The following is a 19,587-nucleotide window of genomic DNA, read 5'->3' as shown; positions in this document are numbered from 1 at the left end:
TTTTCTCCCCATGAAGCTCGCTCAAGAAGATGCAAAATGGAATATTTCATTTTTAAGACTATTTATGGAGGCAAGCAAATTCAAGCCAGTGACATGCCATGTTGGCCATGTTGGGGCTGGCGGGTGTGCTGCCTGTTTACAATAAGATATTTAGAGGAAGCACCATAAGAACACCAGACTCCCTCAATTCCTTCCCTCCCTTTTTTTATTTATTAAATAATTTTTCTCAGTACATCTTTTACAAGAGAACATTCCTATATATATAGGGAAGTCAAAGACAAGAAGGCCACAATCTGCCTCATACTACTATCCTGAAATAACTTGATTATTTCTATGTTTGCATAGTTTTACAAGGCAACAAATAATGGTGAAATCCTCAGATTTAGAAGCTCCAGCTTGCCTTCCAAGATTTGCATCACCTTCCAACCTGATATTCCCCAGGTCATGATCATCTGTGGCACTTCAACAATGACTTACTTGGTGCAGGATACACCAATACTGCCTTCCCCACTGCCCAGTACTACACTCTCTGCTTCGGCTGAACAAAAATTTACATCACTTAAGACTTGAGGGAGCATCAATTGAAAATTTTATTTTTGAAACTACTAATTATTTGAAAATTTAATTCGATACATCTATCTTATGCCAAGAATATTACTCTTCTTAAATGCTTGCATTCCAATTTCCCATAGGATACATCCATCTTTATTGAATACATATAAGATAGATGTATAAGATGAAAGTACAAAATTTTCCTTTGATATCCCATGCATGCATATGTTAAAGTTTTATTGGATCCGTCTATCTTATACGTCTCTTGTCGTATCCATTTAAATTTTACATTTCTAAGTTGGAATGCAAGCTTCAAGTTACATATCCAAGAGAGAAGTAATTTGTCCAATAATACTCAATGCATGCATATGTAATATGTTGTAGCAAAAGACATTTTTGTATAGAAAGATCACATACTTATTTTTAGCTGCTTCTATATTATTTAATATAGCATGTCACAAATTTTACCCTTGTTGGCGCTGCTGAACGTGGGATAACGTTCTGGTTAGCTCCATGCCCTCCATGCCACATCTCTCATTTCATTGTTGAACCATCAAAAGTAATGTTTTGCTGAAAAAACATGAAGAAATAACAGAGAGAACTGTAAGTTTGGATGAGAATTATAGAAAGTGCAGATGATTGTGATAAGTGTGAGAGGAACAGAGACCTGTTGTTGCATGGATGGTAGTTGCACGGCCCTCACCAATTGCCGCAATGATAGATGACTGCCGTAAGTAAAATGCCTAGTGAGGAAATATATAAAACAACATGCACAAATGGCTGGTAAATGATCAGTTCAAGACCAATTGAGACTGAATGAATTAACTGATCCCATATAGTTTATCCCTAATTACTGGACAAACCAACCCCTGCATTCCAATTTCCAATTCATGCTAATTAGTTTGTACTTCTCATCCACTCAACAGATGGAGCTCATTTAACATTGGCAATGCTCTAAAAGGATTAAAAAAAGATAGCTTCTTTACAAAGATCAGAATCAAAACAGATTGTTTTGCATCCAATAAAAAAGAAGAAAATCTCATATTCTTGACTGAGAACAATGAATTCATTGTCAGACTAAACAGGTCAACATTAAACAAAAAATTTAAAAAGAAAGTAAAAGCTCAGATACTTCAGGATCTAGATCCATAAGAATACCATAACTATTTCCATAAGAAAAACAAATGGGTGCAAGATATATAAATAATTTCTCACCTTGAATTCAGCGCGAACACTGGCTGCAAAAACTTCAATATCATAGTCATGAATATGATCAAAACAATCCTTGCAATAAACCAGCAGAAAATTCATGTTGATCAAACTTCCCAAAATGTTTTCCCTGAATTATGGTTCAAGTATGGTGTTAGTGAAATCTAAAAGATGTGAAAGAGTTTGCTCAATGAATAAGAAATCCTGCAGAACTCTAGAAAGCAAACGCCTGATCCAAAACGATCTGATATCGATTCTCAAATCAATAAAAATAGATGAACCCATCAAAATTATTGATCAAATCCAATATTACCAAGAAAACATCATAATACTCAACTAACTGGTGCAAAAAACTAGCAAGAATCACGAAGACAATAACAAATAATATCAAGAGTCTTGTTTTTCTCAACCAATAATGCCCATTAACCAAATATAAACTATAACACAACTCTAACATATATAAACCAAGAATTATCAGGCAATTCATCAAGAAAGCAACACTCCACCAAATCCTAACCTAGAACATCAAAGAAACCAAGCAAGAAGCACAGATGTTAAAATCATCAAAACTACTAGGAAAATAGCACTCAGGAGAAAATTTCAATCAAGAACATTATCAAATAAGCAAATAACAAAGTAAAATCGGAGGAACGGAAAGAAACAACCTTCATTGAAGCTGGAAAAATGGGTAACGAGATCTTCAGAAGAGAGGAATGCGGAATCAAATGGAAACCCTAGTTCGCCATTAGAGCCTTCTCTTCGCTTTCTTTCTACCAAGACTCTGAAGCTTATTATATAAGCCAAGATCGGCAGGATTTGGCGGGAATTCAAGATGGCTTGTGCTGCACGCCACTTTCAAATATGAACCGTTAAATAGATAAGAGCTATTAGTTTTGCGCAAAACCCCAATTAATATATTTAAATTATAATATTAATACTAGGTTTTTCAAGGGGTTTTTCTGAAAAAAAAGCTCAAAATTTGGGAAGGGTTCTCGTTGGTGAAGGGAAAAGAGCAACCCGGATATCGCCGAGAGAGCAGCGCATCGCCGGCGATGGCCCCTCTGCCTCCTAGGTCCGGCGACGCCGTCTTCGCCAACATTGAACACGTTGTAAGCCCCATCGGAAACATTGGTTTTATCCCTTTTCTCTTCTTCTTCTTCTTCTTCTTACCTCTCTGTTTGATTCAATAACCATTCTCTTGTTTTCACTGATTTGTGTTTCAGAATGCGGAGCTGTTCACACTGACGTATGGAGCGATCGTCAGGCAGCTTCTCACGGATCTGGAAGAGGTCGAGGAGGTCAACAAGCAGCTCGATCAGATGTATTGACTTTGATTCGTTTCTATTTGAAGTTATACTATTAATCTATTCGTTTTGATGCGTTGTTTCGATGATCTGTCATTTTGCTTCTTGATATTGTTTGATTCTTGAAATTAGATGTATGAATCGTTGGAATTCTCTGATCTCAAGTTTTTTTTTTTTGAATAAAGTGGATAAACCACGAATTCTCTGATCTCAAGTTCTTGACTATCATTGGTGCCTATGAAAAGAGCTATTTTTTTTTGTCTTTTCAATTTTATCATTAATTTACCATGTATCTGGAGAGGGTTTATTCTTTTGTTTTTCTTTCTCCAGGTGTTCATGATTGATCTCCGTATAGTACCTGATGAATATATAGTAGCTTTTCTTGATAATTGATATATATACTGGCATACATAAACAATGTTACAAACTATGAATATGGTTTTGATTTATCAATTCTTTGGTTATTGAAATGGAATGTCTTCTCTTTGAGACATTTCCTCCTCATTTACTGACAATCATCTGTTTGCATGTCTTGCAGGGGTTACAATATTGGCATTCGGTTGATTGATGAATTTCTGGCCAAGTCAAATGTATCTGGATGTGCAAACTTCAAGGAAACTGCTGATGTTATTGCAAAGGTTTTATATATATAAGCTAACATTTCCTTTGGATGTCTTTGATTTTATATGTTTTAGGTGAGATAAAATGTTGGTTTAGCTTCCATATGCAATTAAATTTTTATATGAATTACACATGATTACCATCTCCAATAGGGGCATTTTCTTTTTTAAAGGTATCCTGATTTTTTTTGTTTCATTCATTTTCGACAAATATATAACTTGCTTAAAATTATTTTGTTGTTATATACACCTTAAGTTTTGTTGATTTATATTTAAAATAATTACCTATTACATATGTATCATTGTATGTTAGTGAGCTGTGTCATAGTGGCGGGACCTTCTCTATATCATTTCCAACTTGGATTCCTGCTCATCAATTTTTGTCAATGTTTTGATGTTAATGCAGAGTGTTTACTTGTGAATATTGGCATCAACATAAGTTGAGAAACATTAGGACTTTGGTCACCTGCATGAGAACTTTTGTCAAGTTTTCCCATTTACTCTTTGTATGAACTGGCATTACTTCTCTACGCTTCCTTAGAATGATTTTAATATTGTTGTTAACTGGCACTGCTTCTGGATAGGTTGGTTTCAAAATGTTTTTGGGGGTCTCTGCAACTGTGACTAATTGGGATGCTGAAGGAACAAGCTGCAGCCTTGTCTTGGAAGATAATCCCCTGGTAGACTTTGTTGAACTTCCTGATACATGTCAGGGCCTATGTTACTGCAACATATTGAGTGGAGTTATTAGAGGAGCACTCGAGATGGTTAATTTCTAAACTATACTAATTTTTTCTTTATTACTCATTCATTTAACGAAGTGTCAATGTTAAGGACGTGAGCACTTGAGATGGTTAGTTTCTAAATTGTGCCAAATTTGTATTTACTCATAGGATGCCAATAAACCAGTGTGGCCCAAAAAACCAATCTGTGGCTTTCAGTTTTTGGGCTATGCAATGGGCCTGAGCTGATTGTCCTTGAAAATTAAACATGAATGGCCTGGGGCTCAACTATAAGTTCAGTGAGGACCCCGGACAGGGCTTTTTCTGAGCCAAGACTGAGCCTGAATTAGCCTGTTTACAGCGAGATCATTCTACTTTTGCTTGACAATAGCATATGAACTCAAGTTCTCATTTTTTATTATGCTCTTACCAGTGTTTGTCTATTTGTGCCCTATGCTTTTGTAATTTATATGACTTTTGTCATGTGTTGTGTTTCTCTACATCATTCTGACCAATGATGCTCTCTCTTTAAAAGCCTTGCAACTGATTTGGAAGCCTAATTATCTTTTCTTTTATTCAATTTATTTGTGGCCCATCATCATTGAGAGTGGTATTGAGATTAGTTAATACTTAATGTATCTGATAAAAGCGGTTTCAGATAGCATTGTTTTTTTATGGTGTATGGTTTTGGAGTTGTTTATGTACTTTGCATGTGAGATCCATCATTGGGATGCTTTTCTAGTGATGGAGATGAAGCTTTGCAAGTGAATGCATTTTAAAGATTAGAAAGAAGGTGTCACTAATCTGTGGCAAGAAAGGAACTTAGAATTCCATGTGTTGGTGTGGCCCACCAAGGATTGTGGTTTATTGGTCTGATTTCTATTAGGTCAAATTTCTTCATTTTGTCATTGGTGATTGCACTTTGAGTTTTTCCTTTTCTTGGTGTTGCTGAGTAGTCATCACCTTAATATCAGGTGTTCTGTAAATATTCTACTGATCAAAATGAGGCGGGCATGTTAATATATATGATGTTATTGCATGCCATATGGGATCGAGAGCAAGATCATATTCTTTCCCCTTCCCGGAATATATTGCATGTTATGTTTCTTCTTGCTGATGTGCCTCATGTTAGTTAATCTGGGACTATCTGATCAAATTGACCTGGGTTATATCATGTATGTCTGATACTTGCTATATTACATGATTGGTTCTTTTGTTGTAGGTGTCAATGAAGACTGAAGTCACATGGGTCCGGGATATGCTACAAGGAGATGATGTCTATGAACTGCGTGTGAAACTTCTGAAGCAAGTTCCTGAAGAATACCCATACAAAGATGATGAGTAGCCTATGGAGCAGTAGTTTAGGTAAAAAGAAGAAAGCTTCTATTCCCTCTTTCCATTTGCTTTCCTTGAGACTTGTACAGACTACTTGAATTTTCGGTTCTCTTAACTCAGTTTCAGGTTATGTTTCCTTAACTTAATTAGATATGAATTCTTTGAATCTTATGCTTTTGTGATAACTTTTCATATGTCAATCATAGACTATTTTTAGGCTTATATCAATCAAGACGGTTGTTGATCTGAAGCGGTTGTGATGTTGGTTGTTGGCATGCTTTATTTGTGAAAGGCTTGTTCCAGAAGAATCCCTACTTTTCTTCCAAAAAAAAAAGCAGAGAAAACCAAGAACTGCATAACAAAGTTTTTCTAGGCTAGAACAACTAAATGAGCTGACAGACCTGTGAAATGGAAATTTATATCAATGGAAAGGGTACTGCCTTCGAGCTTGAGTTGCCAATAATGAATGTGAATATTTATGTTCAATATGTGACGGGTTTCAAGGATTAGTGATTGTCAGAAGCTAGGACATCTTTGATGGCCAGTGAACATGGGACACAAGTCTGTAGTGGACACAAGACTGTAGTTTGTTGAACCTTGTTGTGTACATGGTGTCATTTGGATGTCCATGGAAACCATGTGTATTTATTCTTTATTGTTGTTATATCTAAAGGTTTTCTTTGAATAAGTTTGTCAAGACTAGGACTAAGCATTGACCATTTTATGAAGAACAAGCAGTGGAACTACTAAATGCAATTAATAGAGAAGCTAACCTTGAGAATGGTGATGTTTGCTACTATTTCCTAAATGCTAGCATCATCCTTGGTATGCTTAGCATGCAATGAATCTTGACTTTAATTCTAGGAGTCCTCACACCTACAACCACTAAATCAGTAAACAATTAATATGGCCAAACGAGTTATGCCTTGTGTCGGCTTCAAAATTCGAGGCATTCGTGGACAATTTAATAGGTTTCATAGAACTTGGTTTTGAAGTATTTTAGGTTTTGGTTTGTATTTACTATATTTCTTTTTGTCATCAATTTATCTGTTTTTTTTTTCAGTAGAAAATATTCATTACTATATTTCCTTGTTCTGAAAATTTTAGTGCCATCTCAACTTCAAACACATAAGAAATTTTAATTGGAGTTGAGCCACATGCAAGGCATGTGCCACTTAGCTAGATGTGCTGCCATAAACTATGTTAATGGTCTTCTGAAAGAGGATCTAATATGAGTTCATGGACTTTTCTTTGACTAATAACATGACATCTTTCAAATCTGGAAGAGATAAGATCATAGAGTGGCGGATAGAGATTTAATACCAAGTTTGGGGGGGGCACACACACACAGCATGTCAGAGGTCTTGGACATAAAACATTTGAAGCCTTAATTGGCCTTGTTGTTCGCTGGTGCACTTCCATGACCGGTCATCTGTTGACTAGCACTCTTCATCCATGTGAAATTTCTGTGTCCTCCAGCAACTTTATGGGACCTTTTCTTTAAGAATACATTTTATTAGGTTACTATATATATTACTTTAAAAGGATATTTTAAAATGGAACCTATATGTGGTGGTGGTGTTCTAATTAAACAAGTCTAAGTTGTTGTAGGGACAATCTTGACATGCCAGTTAGTATAGATCGAATGATTAGATAGTATGATCAAATTCTTTCCGGGAAGGATTAGGACTTATTAAGTTGAAAATTATGAAATGGAAATAAAAGGAAGAGTTGGAATGTTTAAGCCAAACACAACAAAACAACAGTCTATAATTGCGGTAGCTGGGAAAGACTAAATAATAGCTTGTGATGAGACCTAACATGGGTTATTCAAGTTTCTAGCTCCCCTACCAGTTCAATGCATCTTTGAGGCTAATATCACCTTACAAATTCTAGTTGTTAATCACCATAAAAGTTAATTAAGCCTCTTGAGTCCTTGCATTGGACTATGTGTTAGCTTCTGATCTAAAGAGAAATAAATTGCTTCATTTGTTTACTGGTAGTAACTCTGCATCTGATTGGTTGGCAAACCATTCACTACTTTATCCATTGCACATGGTGTGGTACTGCTTTGGAGCTTGATCAAAATTAAATACTCTTTGTTAACAAGCATTATTTTAGAAAATATCAGGCACATTTGAACCAAAGAGAGGTTTAATTAACATAGCTTTGGTTTTAAGTTTGGTATTTGATTAATTTAGATTAGTTTCTAACAGATGCATGACATGCATTATATAAAGCTTAGGTCTCTCTGTCTCTGCACAACAAAAGTAGATAGGAAGCTTGCTTGCTACTGCTAGAGAGAGGAAGGAGATGGCCTGCACAGTTATCTCATGGTGCCAGAAAAGGGGTTCAACCACCATTTCAGACAGCAGACGGCCGGAGGTGTCCCATGGCGCCGTGTTGCGCCGGGGAGGCTCACCGAGCTGCTCCGGCATTGAGAGGTTTGTAAGGAAGCTGAAGAAGAGAAGCAAAATGCTCTGCATGACCTCTAGGACTCCTACATTCCACTGCCAATATGACCCTTTGAGTTATGCTAGAAACTTTGATAGGAATGGATTTGGATGTGCTTCTGATGATGATCCTGCTCTTTTTTGCCATACTTTCTCATCTAGGTTTGCCATGGCTTCTTCAAGCTTGCAGAGAGAGGCATCTTCAAGTCATTAGGACCTGTTGTTGTTGTCAGTGCAGACACCATCTTTTCTTGAAGTAAATCTTCTAGAACACATGTCCAAATCCATCATCTATGTACTGATCCATAGTGATTTTTCTTAGTTCTGCTTTCATTTATATCTAAACAAGAGGAATCTTTTTAAATAAATCTTTTTCCCATTTTGGAGGGTAAATACCATGTTTGGATTTAGGGAATATATAGGAAAAGAAAGGAAGAAGGATGAACAAATGGAATTTCTTTTCCATTTGCTTCTTTTCATCAATCCATTGCATTGATTGGCAGATCATTCATGGTGAATATTGAATAAGAACAGAAAAGGGTGAATGTTTGAGAATATGAAAAAGCCATGTGATTTGTCCTGTAACTGCAACAGTCCAAATAAGAAAAGTGTAGCAGATTCTCCACTCCACTGAAAGAAACCATGTGAAAGCAAAGAAAGATGAGCGTGGGCCTTGGGATGTGCATCACACTTGCAAATCTAATCCAACTGCAACTGTAGCTTCAAGTCTGAAACATTTATATTTATATTTAAGTCATCAAAGAAATAATAAAGTTATAAATATCATTTTCTTATCAGTCAACCCAAAACATTTGAATTACCCATAAACAATGCAATGGAATACAATTTAATCGATTTTTATTTTGGCAAAGTTGGTAATGTGATTGGTTTTCTAATAGTTGTTTAATTTCATGATCAACAATAACCTTAAACTTTGTAGATGATCTCATGTAGATTATGAAATTGTTTCTAAACTTTAGTGCTAACTCCAAATCCACACCATTAACAACAACAACAACAACAACCCAAAACTTTAATGAATCATGAGAATCTCCCAATGAATTAAAATAAATTAATTCAAGAAACTGTACACCATTGAAGAATCTGAAGAGCAGACAACCTTTGGAACCTCTTAAACTCCATTGCATTGAAGAGCCAAAGCTTGAAAACCAATCTCAATTGGATCACTAGTTATGGCTTCCACGTTTCCCATTCAACTCTATTGCTATTGGTCACTCGACCACACCTCGTTTCCCACTTTTTTTCATCAAAATTACATGCACACCCTTGTAGAAATGAACAATTAGTAATACCCCCACATAAACATATTTAATTGCATATTCCTGTGGTTAAAAAATAATTTAAAAATTTTATAAAAAAATCACTTTATCTAATGGCATTCCGGCATTCCCATGATTGATGAAGAGAAAATAAATGTGATTTACTTACTCTGGTTCCTTTTATTTATCTCATTTTAGAGGTTTTTTTAAAATTTATTTATTTAAACAATTTGTAAAATATTAAATATTATTTTTTTAAAATTTTATCCTTTATATTTAATATATTTTAAAAAATTTTAATAAATTTTATTCAACTACACATTTTTTAAAACATATTTTAAATAAAAATTATTTTGAAAAGTTAATATAATTTTTTATAATATTTAGATTGCTAAATAACTTCAATTGATTTTTCTTAATCTATGTAAATTGGGTATAATGGACAAGTAAAAAAACTAAAAGGAGTAATTTCTAGTTTAGATTGACTATATGAATAAATAAATAAATAAATGTGATTTATGATGTACTATATAAATAACTAATTTTGGTTTCATTTTTTACTGAAAACCCCTCACACTTCTCCAATTTGACAACCACGTCCGCTTGCCCGCGCGGGGCGGGAGCGTTAAAAGGCAGTGGGCTAATGGGAATATGCCACGTGTCGACACGGCGTAGATACAAGTCGGACACGTGGCCCTCTTCGCACCGGATTCCACTTCGCCCTTCACTCTCGCGGGTCCTTTCCCTCCGCTCATTCGCGCTCCTTCTAGGGTTTCCATGCTCTCCACTCCCCCAGGTATATCAAATTTCCCTCCTTTTGTCCCTTCGATTTATGGAGGTTTTTGTTGAGCAATTCCAAGAGTTTTTATCAGGTTTTGTTTTCTTTCAATCGCTCTTTTAAGATTTCACATGGGAAAGATTCAATCTTATAAACAGTGGTTGTCACTGTAGTGATTGCTCTTCGTTTGATGCCTTTTTTTGCCTTCGAATCAAGATTTAAATCAGTTTTTTGAAGTAAAGTTGTAGTTTTGATTCATTGGTCAGAGCCAGAGAATGTTGTGTTATAACTCGTGAGTGGTTAATGCTTAGTCTGTGAGATCGGGTTCTTGGAGAGTGTTTGGTTTATTTTCTAGTTCAAGATGAGATGGTTGTTATTTGTTTATGATCAAGAAATTTTCTAGGTTTTTTTATAAGAAAAACTATGTTTATTCTGTGAAATTGGTTAAAATGCTATTAAACAAGTTTCTATGTTCATTCTTGAGAAGTTAAAACCTTAATCTTGTCGTTGCAAGGTTGAGATTTTGTTTGAATTGTTCAAAGCTGATGGTAATTAGGAAGAAGAATTTAAAGCACGTGTTTACTTTGGAATGATGCTTTTTCTGAGTTCATTTTCTGAGAATTTTTTTGATGACTGAAAGAAAAATCTGGATAGAAGAAGCAGTGTTTTATGATGTTTTTGTTGAAGGACAAAATCATGGTAGATTGCGTGAATGGTTAAATAATATTTTGAAATGGCAGTTGAGTTTTAGCTGCGAGATGGTTCCTGACAAAGGTAGTATTGGAGTTATTGGTTGAGGATTTTGTTGAAGACATCTGCGTATCAAGACATCTATTGATGAAATAGGATGATGTCAAGAGACTTATGGTGGATGCTTGATTCAAAGAATTCTCAATTTGAAGTTGGCACGTGTGATGAATGTGGTGTATGCATTATATTAATTGCTTTTGTCTATGCCTACATTATAACGTTAGAAGGCTACTTAATGGTTGCTTGTCATTTACCTCGTATCTGCAATTTCTCGATCTTGGAGTGTTATTATGTGTCCACAATTATTTTTTGAACAACACTGAGATAAATTAAATTTACATTTAAAACTTTTTTTCCCTGAACTACAATTCAAAAAACTAATCACATCCCTTATATAATGATTTGACTTAGATGTTTTTTGGTTGGGTTGATCTACCAAAGTTTGGTGTCAACTGATTTTGTTGCAAGACAAATCAGAACAAATAATTGTCAAGTCTTATGTCTATACATGTAAGGTAATGTCGATTTCTTCTGGCGTTTTGATTTTGACGGAAAGTAATGCCTCTTGGTGAACCAGAGAGCTGCCTCAGAAACACCTGTAAAATCATGTAGCGCCTTTCCAACTCCCCTGTTACGTGTCTATTCTGGAATTTGATCTGCCTTTGGTGAAGTTAGATTGTCTTTGACCACTATCTGAGGAACCTTATTCTGAAAATTCCTACAACAAACCTTCATATTGGAAGTATCTTGGTTGAGGAAACTGACAATTGAGAGCTAATTGGATATGTTGATAATAATGCAGAACTTGGCTCTCTAAAACTTGAGAGCTTGTTGAATTCTTGATCTAAATCTTTGCTTGTATGCGTGAGGGATCCTAATATGCGGTAACCATGTTTCTGCTAGAAGAGAGTTCTTACATGGTGTAAGAGCTGCATGGGATTCACTATTTTTTCTTACTATTCTTGTATGCAAAGTTGATTAATCTAGTAAAAGTATCAAGGAGAATGGATTCTGAACTTGTTCAACTTGTGCTTTGGGTTGATTTTGAAGGCCTGAAATCATCTATGCTGTTGTTTCAGTAATTAGAACACCGGGGTTAAAAATGGTTTACCATCTGTCAGGTATTTAAACCAAGGAACAAAATCAGAAAGATATTAGGGCCAAGTTTGATGCTTGCATTAGATTGTAGATATTTTAGATTAAGGTTTTTTTATTAGATGGTCTCATGTATCATTCATAATTGTATAATTTATAATCCTGTTATCTATAGTTTCATGTTGTCCATAACAAATTATAAGACATCAACAAATGTGAGCAATGGTTAAAATAGCTGTTAGATTATGTAATTGACAGCTCAGTGACTGGTAATCTCTGCCGCATACTTATGAAATCCACCTGTTTGTCAACTTTGCTATATTAGTAATCTGACCCAAAACAAATTTTTGCTATATTAGTAAGCATCATGTAAAGTTTTGAGATCACTTTTTTCAGGGCTAAATTGTTTTGTGATCTTTTATAACTGCTGTTTTGCATAATTCTGATCAGCTCCATGCTTTGCCCAGTGATCATGTGAGATCCATACCAGAAGTAGAAAAGAGGCTGTGAAGACCCAGCTACCATGGAGCAGTCTCTGCCATCGTCTCAGCCTGTGGTGGGCATTGCATCTAGTGCTGCCCAAATAGCTTATGTTGCTGCCCCTCCCTATCAAACTGCTGCAATGGTTTCCGCTGGAGCCCCTACTGCAATCGGAGCTCTCTCTCCTCCCACACAACCCGCCACAGCCTTTCCCACTTCCCCATCTCATCTCTCGAACCAGCACCAGCTTGCACTTCAGCAGATTCAGCAATTCCATCACCAGCAGCAGCAGCAGCAACAACAGCAACTTCAAGCCTTCTGGGCCAATCAGATCCTAGAGATCGAACAAACTAATGACTTCAAGAACCACAGCCTACCGCTTGCCCGAATAAAGAAAATAATGAAGGCCGATGAGGATGTTAGAATGATCTCAGCTGAGGCCCCTGTAGTCTTTGCAAAGGCCTGTGAGATGTTCATATTGGAGTTGACACTAAGGTCGTGGATCCACACTGAGGAGAACAAGAGGAGAACCCTTCAAAAGAATGATATAGCTGCTGCAATAACCAGGACTGACATATTTGATTTCTTAGTTGACATAGTTCCAAGAGATGAATTGAAAGATGATGGGCTAGGGATCCCGAGGGCCACTTTGCCTGCTGTTGGTGCACCTGCTGATCCTCTCCCGTATTACTATGTTCCTGCTCAGCATCAGATGGCAGTGCCGGGAATGATCATGGGGAAGCCGGTTGATCAAACAACTGCACCAATGTATGCAGCGCAACCGCCAGCCCGTCCTATGGCTTACATGTGGCAGCCGGCACTGGTGCAGTCCTTCCCGCATCAGCAATCAGCCCAACCTCAGCATCAACCGGATGCATGATCATCTGCAGCAGCGAACATGATAAGAGCCACAGCTCTTACTGTTTCCAGTCTCCATGGGAGATGTCCTTCTAGTTCTAATGTAAAATCATCTGTTTTCAAGTGTATACAGGACCAGGTTATGTATGTGTCATGCCGGTGTGAACATTAGAGACAAATTTGGTAGCTCTCTAGATAAAGAATCAGGTGTTAGAACTAGTGTCTAAAAACTTTGTAAAGTTGTTCTGTTTCACCATGCATTTTCATAATTATGCAATTCAGCAGTGGTTAGAAAAGATGACTAACTTGATTAATGAGAAGAAACAATGCAGAGAAACACATGAAAATGTCTTATTGATTGAATGGGACTATACATAGAAAATTTGACCCACATTCAGCAAACTCTCATGAGGGAGATGGAAAATCACACTGTTCTCCCTACAAATTCTTCTGAGAAATGCATAAATGTAATCAACTGCAATCCTTTTAATCAAAGTAGAGTCTCTTCTTGCCCTTACAATGGTGTTCCCAAGTATGTGCACCACCCCAGCTTCCTTGCACCTGTTCAAGAACTCCAATTCATCCCCAGTGCTCTGGCTTGTCTGCCCAGATGACCTTACCAGACTTTGTCCTCTTCCGAGAACCTTCACAGGCACAATAGAATCACAGGTGGATTGGTTTGTGTAGTCTTCCGGGACCGATGAAAGTGAATCACCATTGTCGGTCAGAAGCAAATCAATGGATCTCTCAGTCTGTTGTCCACCGAGACTATACTCTTCCGAATCAGTGTACCCATCCATCATTGTTTCCAATCGGACAAAAAGCAAGAGACTGTCAAAGAGCATCTTCTCAAAGTCCTCATCTTTCTTATGAAGGTCTTTGTACCCATACCTTGCAACGCAACGGAACATATGGAAATTTTTCGGTCCAATCCTTTTCACTAGAAACCTTTCATCCACAGGAACAGTATAAACCGGAAGGTACTTCACACACACAAAGACAACAACAGAGTGGATGGCGGGGAGGTTGGTGATGAAATGCGAGAAGATGTGGGGTACACCAGAAGCCAGTTCAGTATATACAAAACCTATACCAGGCACCCGAACCAGGCCAAGGCTGGGGCCAAGGCCGAGGATCCAGGCCATTGAGACTTTGCTGTGCATCTCAAACTCATAGCGCTTCACAGTACCATAGTGCCACACATACATGATAATCAGGAAGGTGCCAGCAATGACAAGAGGAACCCAGCCACCTTGATCTACCTTGAAGAGCACGGCCGAGAAATATGTCAGCTCCACAAACAGAGATAAGGCAGTAAAGATAACGACAAGTAACCAGTGGCTCCTCCATACTAACAGCATTATAGGTATCATCAGCAGTGTTGTCACTAGCATGACTATCACCACCGCAGTTCCTGTTGATAAATTTTCAGAGATGAATGAAAGAGGGAGTTAACCATTCAGGTTGTGTAATGATTGACATGATGCAAGTTAAACAGAAATAAGATAAGTAAGAGCATCAATAGTGTACAATGTAATAGTTAATGTAAATTCACCATATGCATTTCCGATTTGACTCTGGTTTTTGAATCCGGCAGTAACAGCAATGCAGAGTATCATGAGAATCCAATTGATGTCTGGAATATATATCTGACCAAGAAATTTCTTTGATGTGTGAACAACATTCACCCGAGGAAAACAACCAAGTGCCAGCGCCTGTTTTATTATTGAAAATGTTGCAGATATGGTAGCTTGACTAGCAATTATAGCTGCCAATGTGGCAATAATAAAAACCGGCCAGTAGACAGCATCTACAACACAAAAAACAAGGGTGACTACTGGCGCTTACAGAAAGAAACACATATGAAAACCTGCTTGAAGAGCAAGAACTTACGAGGAATGGAACGGTAGAAAGCATCAAACACATGCCCTTGGTTATCCAAAATGTAAGCAGCTTGCCCGGTATATGCCAAAAGAAGGCAGGGGAAGACAATACTAGTAAATGCGATCTTCACATTGATAGAAAATATAAGACAATTAAGTAAGTGGTAATGACTTAAAAAAAAAAAAAAGAAAAAAAAGAAGGGATGCTTCATGGCTATTGCATGGTCACCTGAACAGCTAAGACGGGGAAATGACACAGATCTGCAAATAATGCTTCTGTCCCTGCAAACGCAAATTTCAGAAAAGAACATTTTAGAGATCTCTTATTATTTATAAAATAAAACACATTTATTTGATAAAAGCTTGCCTGTGATGCTAAGCATAATTCCTCCAAGGGAAGCCCAATGTCCTTTTTTGAGATATCGGTATATAAAGACTGGAGAGTAAGCCTTGAGAACGGAACTATCATACCTCCATATGTTCAGAGCACCAATGGATCCTATTAGTATAAACCAGAGAAGAACAACAGGAGCAAAAAGCCATCCTACTTTATCCGTTCCATAATGTTGCAAGCTAAATAATCCAACCAGTATTACCACAGCAACAACTATAACCACATCTATAAAGTTGAAGGAAAAAAAAAAATTAGGTGCTTCACATTATAATTTAAAACGTAAAAGAAAAGTAACAACATCATTGGTTTCAAGATGTTAAGAGAAATACCATTACTCATTTGAGGGTGATCCACTCTAATCCCACCTGACGCTGATAGAACTGTCAGAATATGATAATTCATGTCAGGATACCAAAGGAGAAATTAGAACACTTCCGATCTAGATATTTAATGGAATAGCCAGTGGGAAAGATGGTATTAGAAAAGAAAGCAATTTCTCTTATCTTACAAGGTAGGTACAATATATAAAATTATTGACAATGCTCAAAATTATTATAATAGGGCCATGCATAATGAACATGTAATTTCTTTTCCATGTGCACTACCACATAGCAACTGGTGGTACACTAACATAAACTATTCTGAGTCATCCTCCTTTGTCTTCCATGAAGTAAGAGACACCAAGTCAGAAACGAAGAAAATTTTGGAATGACCACTCAGAGGCAAATGAGACATCAAGCTAGAGGTAAGCATTTAAGGAGGCAGAGGGGAAAACAACCTGATATAGCAGGAGTGAGAATCCCATCCCCAATTGCCATGCATGTGCCGATAAGGACAAGAATAAGAAGGGCATTCTTCTTGTATGAATGGGCCTCTATCCATCTCTTGATCTTTGCAGCAAGTGAGTTTTCGTCATATGGCTCACGACTGTATGTAGTGAGCTCTTCATCTGTTCGATGCTGGTTAGGAATGGTATTGACTTTTGCATGACGGCATAGTAGGGAGTAAAGTGCAAATGTGCCACCTACACCAATGTGAGTTGAATACCTTTCCTCATTAAACAAGAAGGATGGGCGAGGAAAAGATAATATTCACAGCTTAAAAAAAATAACATTATTTTTACAAGAAACTATTAGATAGAAGTTGAATCAAATTCATTCATTTTATCCATCATCTACATAATGAGTGATGACTACCTAGGATCTCATCTCACCAGTTTCTTATTCAGAGAACAATATTTGAATCAAATTCATTCATCTTATCCAATGCAGTGTTCAATCATCTATATTATGAATTGAGGTTAAGCTGCATAAAACCTACAAATTCAATGGTCATAGTTTCTGTTAGGATCAAAATTTATAAGGCAGAACAGTGTGTTGTAACTACTCTTGTTCTTATGGCAACAGAACAATAAAACAGTGAGAACTTACAAAGAAAACCAAAAGTTTTGGATTATGATAGGACTAGTCTGCTCCCGCAAAAGATAATATACAGCTCAATCTTGGAGTTGTGAAGGTTTTTGCAAGAACAAATCTTTTAAGATTTCAGTTCAAACAATCATAACAAAAACTCCAAAACATACCAAAACACATGACAAAATGGGAAGATGGGCCATCTGTAGAGAGATCAGTTCCTTTTTTTTATGTAAAGAATTACATTACTGAAAGCAAAATGACAATGTGTGCATATCTCTATTTAAGCTGACCAAGAGCATGGATTTTGTGCAACCAAGTTGTTCAATTTGAAACAATATAAAAGGAAACAATTGTACCACACATAAATATTTGAAATAAGGTTTCAAAACGAACTGCTTACCTTGTCCATTATCATTAGCTCGCAACACAATGAACACATATTTGAGGAGAGGAATCATAGTAAGAGTGTATATAATCATAGAAAGAGCTCCAATAACATCCTCCTTATCATCCACCCCATGCGGAAATGTATTATAGAACACATACAACGGTGATGTACCCAAGTCTCCGAACACCACCCCAAGACTCTGGAATGCTAGCCGCAAAATTAACATATATGAAACTTTCTGCATGAAAAGAAGTTAAACAGGTAAATAATGTCTCAATCACACAACATCCAATTCATCTTCTTTCTTATCAGTTCCTCAACAATTCTATCAAGAATCAAATCAGGATTGCAATTTTCTATTAGTAAAAATAGTGATAGTACCATGAGCAAATAAAAAATTCACAACTAAAAGTAAAAATCAAGCTCTGGTCTTTCTTTTTTGATCCAAAGTCTTTAACAAAAAAGCAAAAAATTTTCAAAAAGAGTAAAAAAGGATCATACCCTCTCTCTGTACATGTTCTTGAGACGACCGGCCTCCTCATCCATGGGTTGATCAAGCTTCTGATCCAACACCCACATACTCCCTTTGCAGCTCTCCTCATCAATCGGTGCCGAAGCCATCACTGCCTCCAATTCGCAGTTCCAAACCCCCAAATAAACCTAAATTAAACACAGAACCAATCCTCCCGAAACTCCAAATCCCTAAAAGGATCGCAATTCCAGAATCTCTAACTAATGCCAATGCTGAAAAGCAAAAAACAGAACAATCTCCAGAACAAATACCTCAACTCCCCCAAATAAAACCTTTCTGTTTCTCAACCTCAACCTCAAAAACAACTTCCTAATGGCCAAAGCTATCTATTTCTCCTTCAAACACAGATGCGAAAAAGAAAACAAAAAACCCAAGATCCAGAAACCAAAAAGCTCTCAACTTTCCAACATAGAACAGATCCCCATAACAAAACCACCAACTTCCAGACCACATCTACATCCAGAACTCAGTTCCCAATGACAAAAACAAAAACAAAAACAAAAAGCTCAATCCTCTAGCTCTCCTCCGCATCAACCCCAAAGAGAAAAAACTGAGAGCTTGGATGGTTGCGAGAGTGGAGGAGGTTGAAGGCAAGCGATAAGGCTAAACCAAGAGCTCTGACGGGTCCCAAGGTAGCTATTTGCTAATGTGGACTTCCATGGAGAGCGATGGCTTCTCCTCCTCTCCCTCCCTCTCTCTCTCTCTCTCTCTCTCTCTAATGGTGGGCTTCACAGGGACAAAACCAAGAAACAGACACTCATCTAAAAAGAGAGAGAGAGAGAGAAAAAAAAAAGTTTTTTTTATTAAAAAAATGGGTTTTTTTATTTTTACCGTAAGATTTTTTATTTTTTATTTATAAATATTGATCTTACTCCACGTTTATTTTGTCGTATTTCCCAAAAAATAAAAAAATAAAACTTTCCATTCATGACTTCATTCAATCGTTAACTGTTAGATTAATTTAACTTGGTTAGAGGTTATTTATTACAGTATTTTAATTCAGTGAATGTGAGACTTTAATGTTGTGCATCTCTGCTTGGTAGAATATGCTCCGCATTTTCTTTCTTTTTTTTTTGCATTATGATCCTCGGCTGTCAATTTTTTAATTTGTTTATTATATTTTATTTTATAGGTTGTCCGATTATAGATATTAGTAGGGTTCTATATGCAAAAAAAGTGCTCAATGGTTTAACTTGCGTGTCAGTCTGTCCTTTTTCCTCGATTTTGAGTAAAGGACATTATTGTCTGACGTGTATTAACACGTGACCTTTTTTTCATTATAATTATTAATATTTCTTTTTTCTGGTGGAAATTTATCAGTAAATTTGTATTTAATTCATACCAGTAAAATAAAAAAATTTATTTATTACGATTAAATTATTTAATTAAATTTTTGGAAAAACGATAATTTGCTTATTTTTATTTTTATTTTTATTTTTTTCTCTTGGATAATTGGATTGGTTATTTGTCTAACATAATATTATAAAAAAAGTTATTTTTTTCTCATTGACTTTTTTCCGTGGATTTTTAATATTTTAA

The 19,587-nt window shown here is 36.4% G+C and overlaps 4 protein-coding genes and 1 long non-coding RNA gene across 11 annotated transcripts; 3 read left to right on the top strand and 2 right to left on the bottom strand.

The window, feature by feature from the left end:
- Positions 1-187: 187 nt before the first annotated feature.
- LOC120250234 lies at positions 188-2,578 on the bottom strand. 3 transcript variants are annotated; one of them, XR_005532971.1, is made up of 5 exons: positions 2,427-2,578; positions 1,768-1,891; positions 1,220-1,277; positions 1,021-1,122; positions 188-538 (listed from the first exon to the last, which is right to left on the bottom strand). It is a non-coding gene; the product is annotated as an uncharacterized LOC120250234 (long non-coding RNA). The 3 variants fall into 3 exon arrangements; XR_005532972.1 differs by having other exon boundaries at positions 1,220-1,295; positions 1,768-2,578; XR_005532970.1 differs by having other exon boundaries at positions 1,768-2,578.
- A 142-nt stretch (positions 2,579-2,720) lies between these two features.
- LOC120283535 (trafficking protein particle complex subunit 3-like) lies at positions 2,721-5,988 on the top strand. The gene is made up of 5 exons (XM_039290234.1): positions 2,721-2,870; positions 2,985-3,082; positions 3,604-3,703; positions 4,270-4,452; positions 5,630-5,988. The coding sequence occupies exons 1-5, from the start codon at positions 2,814-2,816 to the stop codon at positions 5,750-5,752; spliced, it is 561 nt and encodes a 186-aa protein (XP_039146168.1). The 5' UTR covers positions 2,721-2,813; the 3' UTR covers positions 5,753-5,988.
- A 1,994-nt stretch (positions 5,989-7,982) lies between these two features.
- LOC120250525 lies at positions 7,983-8,417 on the top strand. Its single transcript, XM_039259344.1, has one exon. The coding sequence runs from the start codon at positions 8,056-8,058 to the stop codon at positions 8,407-8,409; it is 354 nt and encodes a 117-aa protein (XP_039115278.1). The 5' UTR covers positions 7,983-8,055; the 3' UTR covers positions 8,410-8,417.
- A 1,729-nt stretch (positions 8,418-10,146) lies between these two features.
- On the top strand, positions 10,147-13,655 carry LOC120283360 (nuclear transcription factor Y subunit C-2-like). 5 transcript variants are annotated; one of them, XM_039290022.1, is made up of 3 exons: positions 10,200-10,271; positions 10,994-11,178; positions 12,566-13,655. In XM_039290022.1, the coding sequence occupies exon 3, from the start codon at positions 12,622-12,624 to the stop codon at positions 13,456-13,458; it is 837 nt and encodes a 278-aa protein (XP_039145956.1). In that variant the 5' UTR covers positions 10,200-10,271; positions 10,994-11,178; positions 12,566-12,621; the 3' UTR covers positions 13,459-13,655. The 5 variants fall into 5 exon arrangements, with proteins under 5 accessions (XP_039145953.1, XP_039145956.1, XP_039145955.1 ...); XM_039290019.1 differs by lacking the exon at positions 10,994-11,178 and having other exon boundaries at positions 10,147-10,271; XM_039290021.1 differs by lacking the exon at positions 10,994-11,178 and having other exon boundaries at positions 10,202-10,271; positions 12,549-13,655.
- A 108-nt stretch (positions 13,656-13,763) lies between these two features.
- Positions 13,764-18,766, bottom strand: LOC120283359 (probable potassium transporter 11). Its single transcript, XM_039290018.1, has 9 exons — positions 18,018-18,766; positions 17,529-17,754; positions 16,492-16,737; positions 16,043-16,093; positions 15,687-15,938; positions 15,549-15,601; positions 15,330-15,444; positions 14,992-15,246; positions 13,764-14,850 (listed from the first exon to the last, which is right to left on the bottom strand). The coding sequence occupies exons 1-9, from the start codon at positions 18,135-18,137 to the stop codon at positions 13,805-13,807; spliced, it is 2,364 nt and encodes a 787-aa protein (XP_039145952.1). The 5' UTR covers positions 18,138-18,766; the 3' UTR covers positions 13,764-13,804.
- Between the last annotated feature and the right edge of the window lie 821 nt (positions 18,767-19,587).

This window comes from Dioscorea cayenensis, chromosome 19 (assembly GCF_009730915.1).
Source record: "Dioscorea cayenensis subsp. rotundata cultivar TDr96_F1 chromosome 19, TDr96_F1_v2_PseudoChromosome.rev07_lg8_w22 25.fasta, whole genome shotgun sequence".
NCBI classification, from domain to species: Eukaryota; Viridiplantae; Streptophyta; class Magnoliopsida; order Dioscoreales; family Dioscoreaceae; genus Dioscorea; species Dioscorea cayenensis.
The sequence above is the reverse complement of the archived record's forward strand: the minus strand, read 5'-3'. Positions and strand labels throughout refer to the sequence as shown.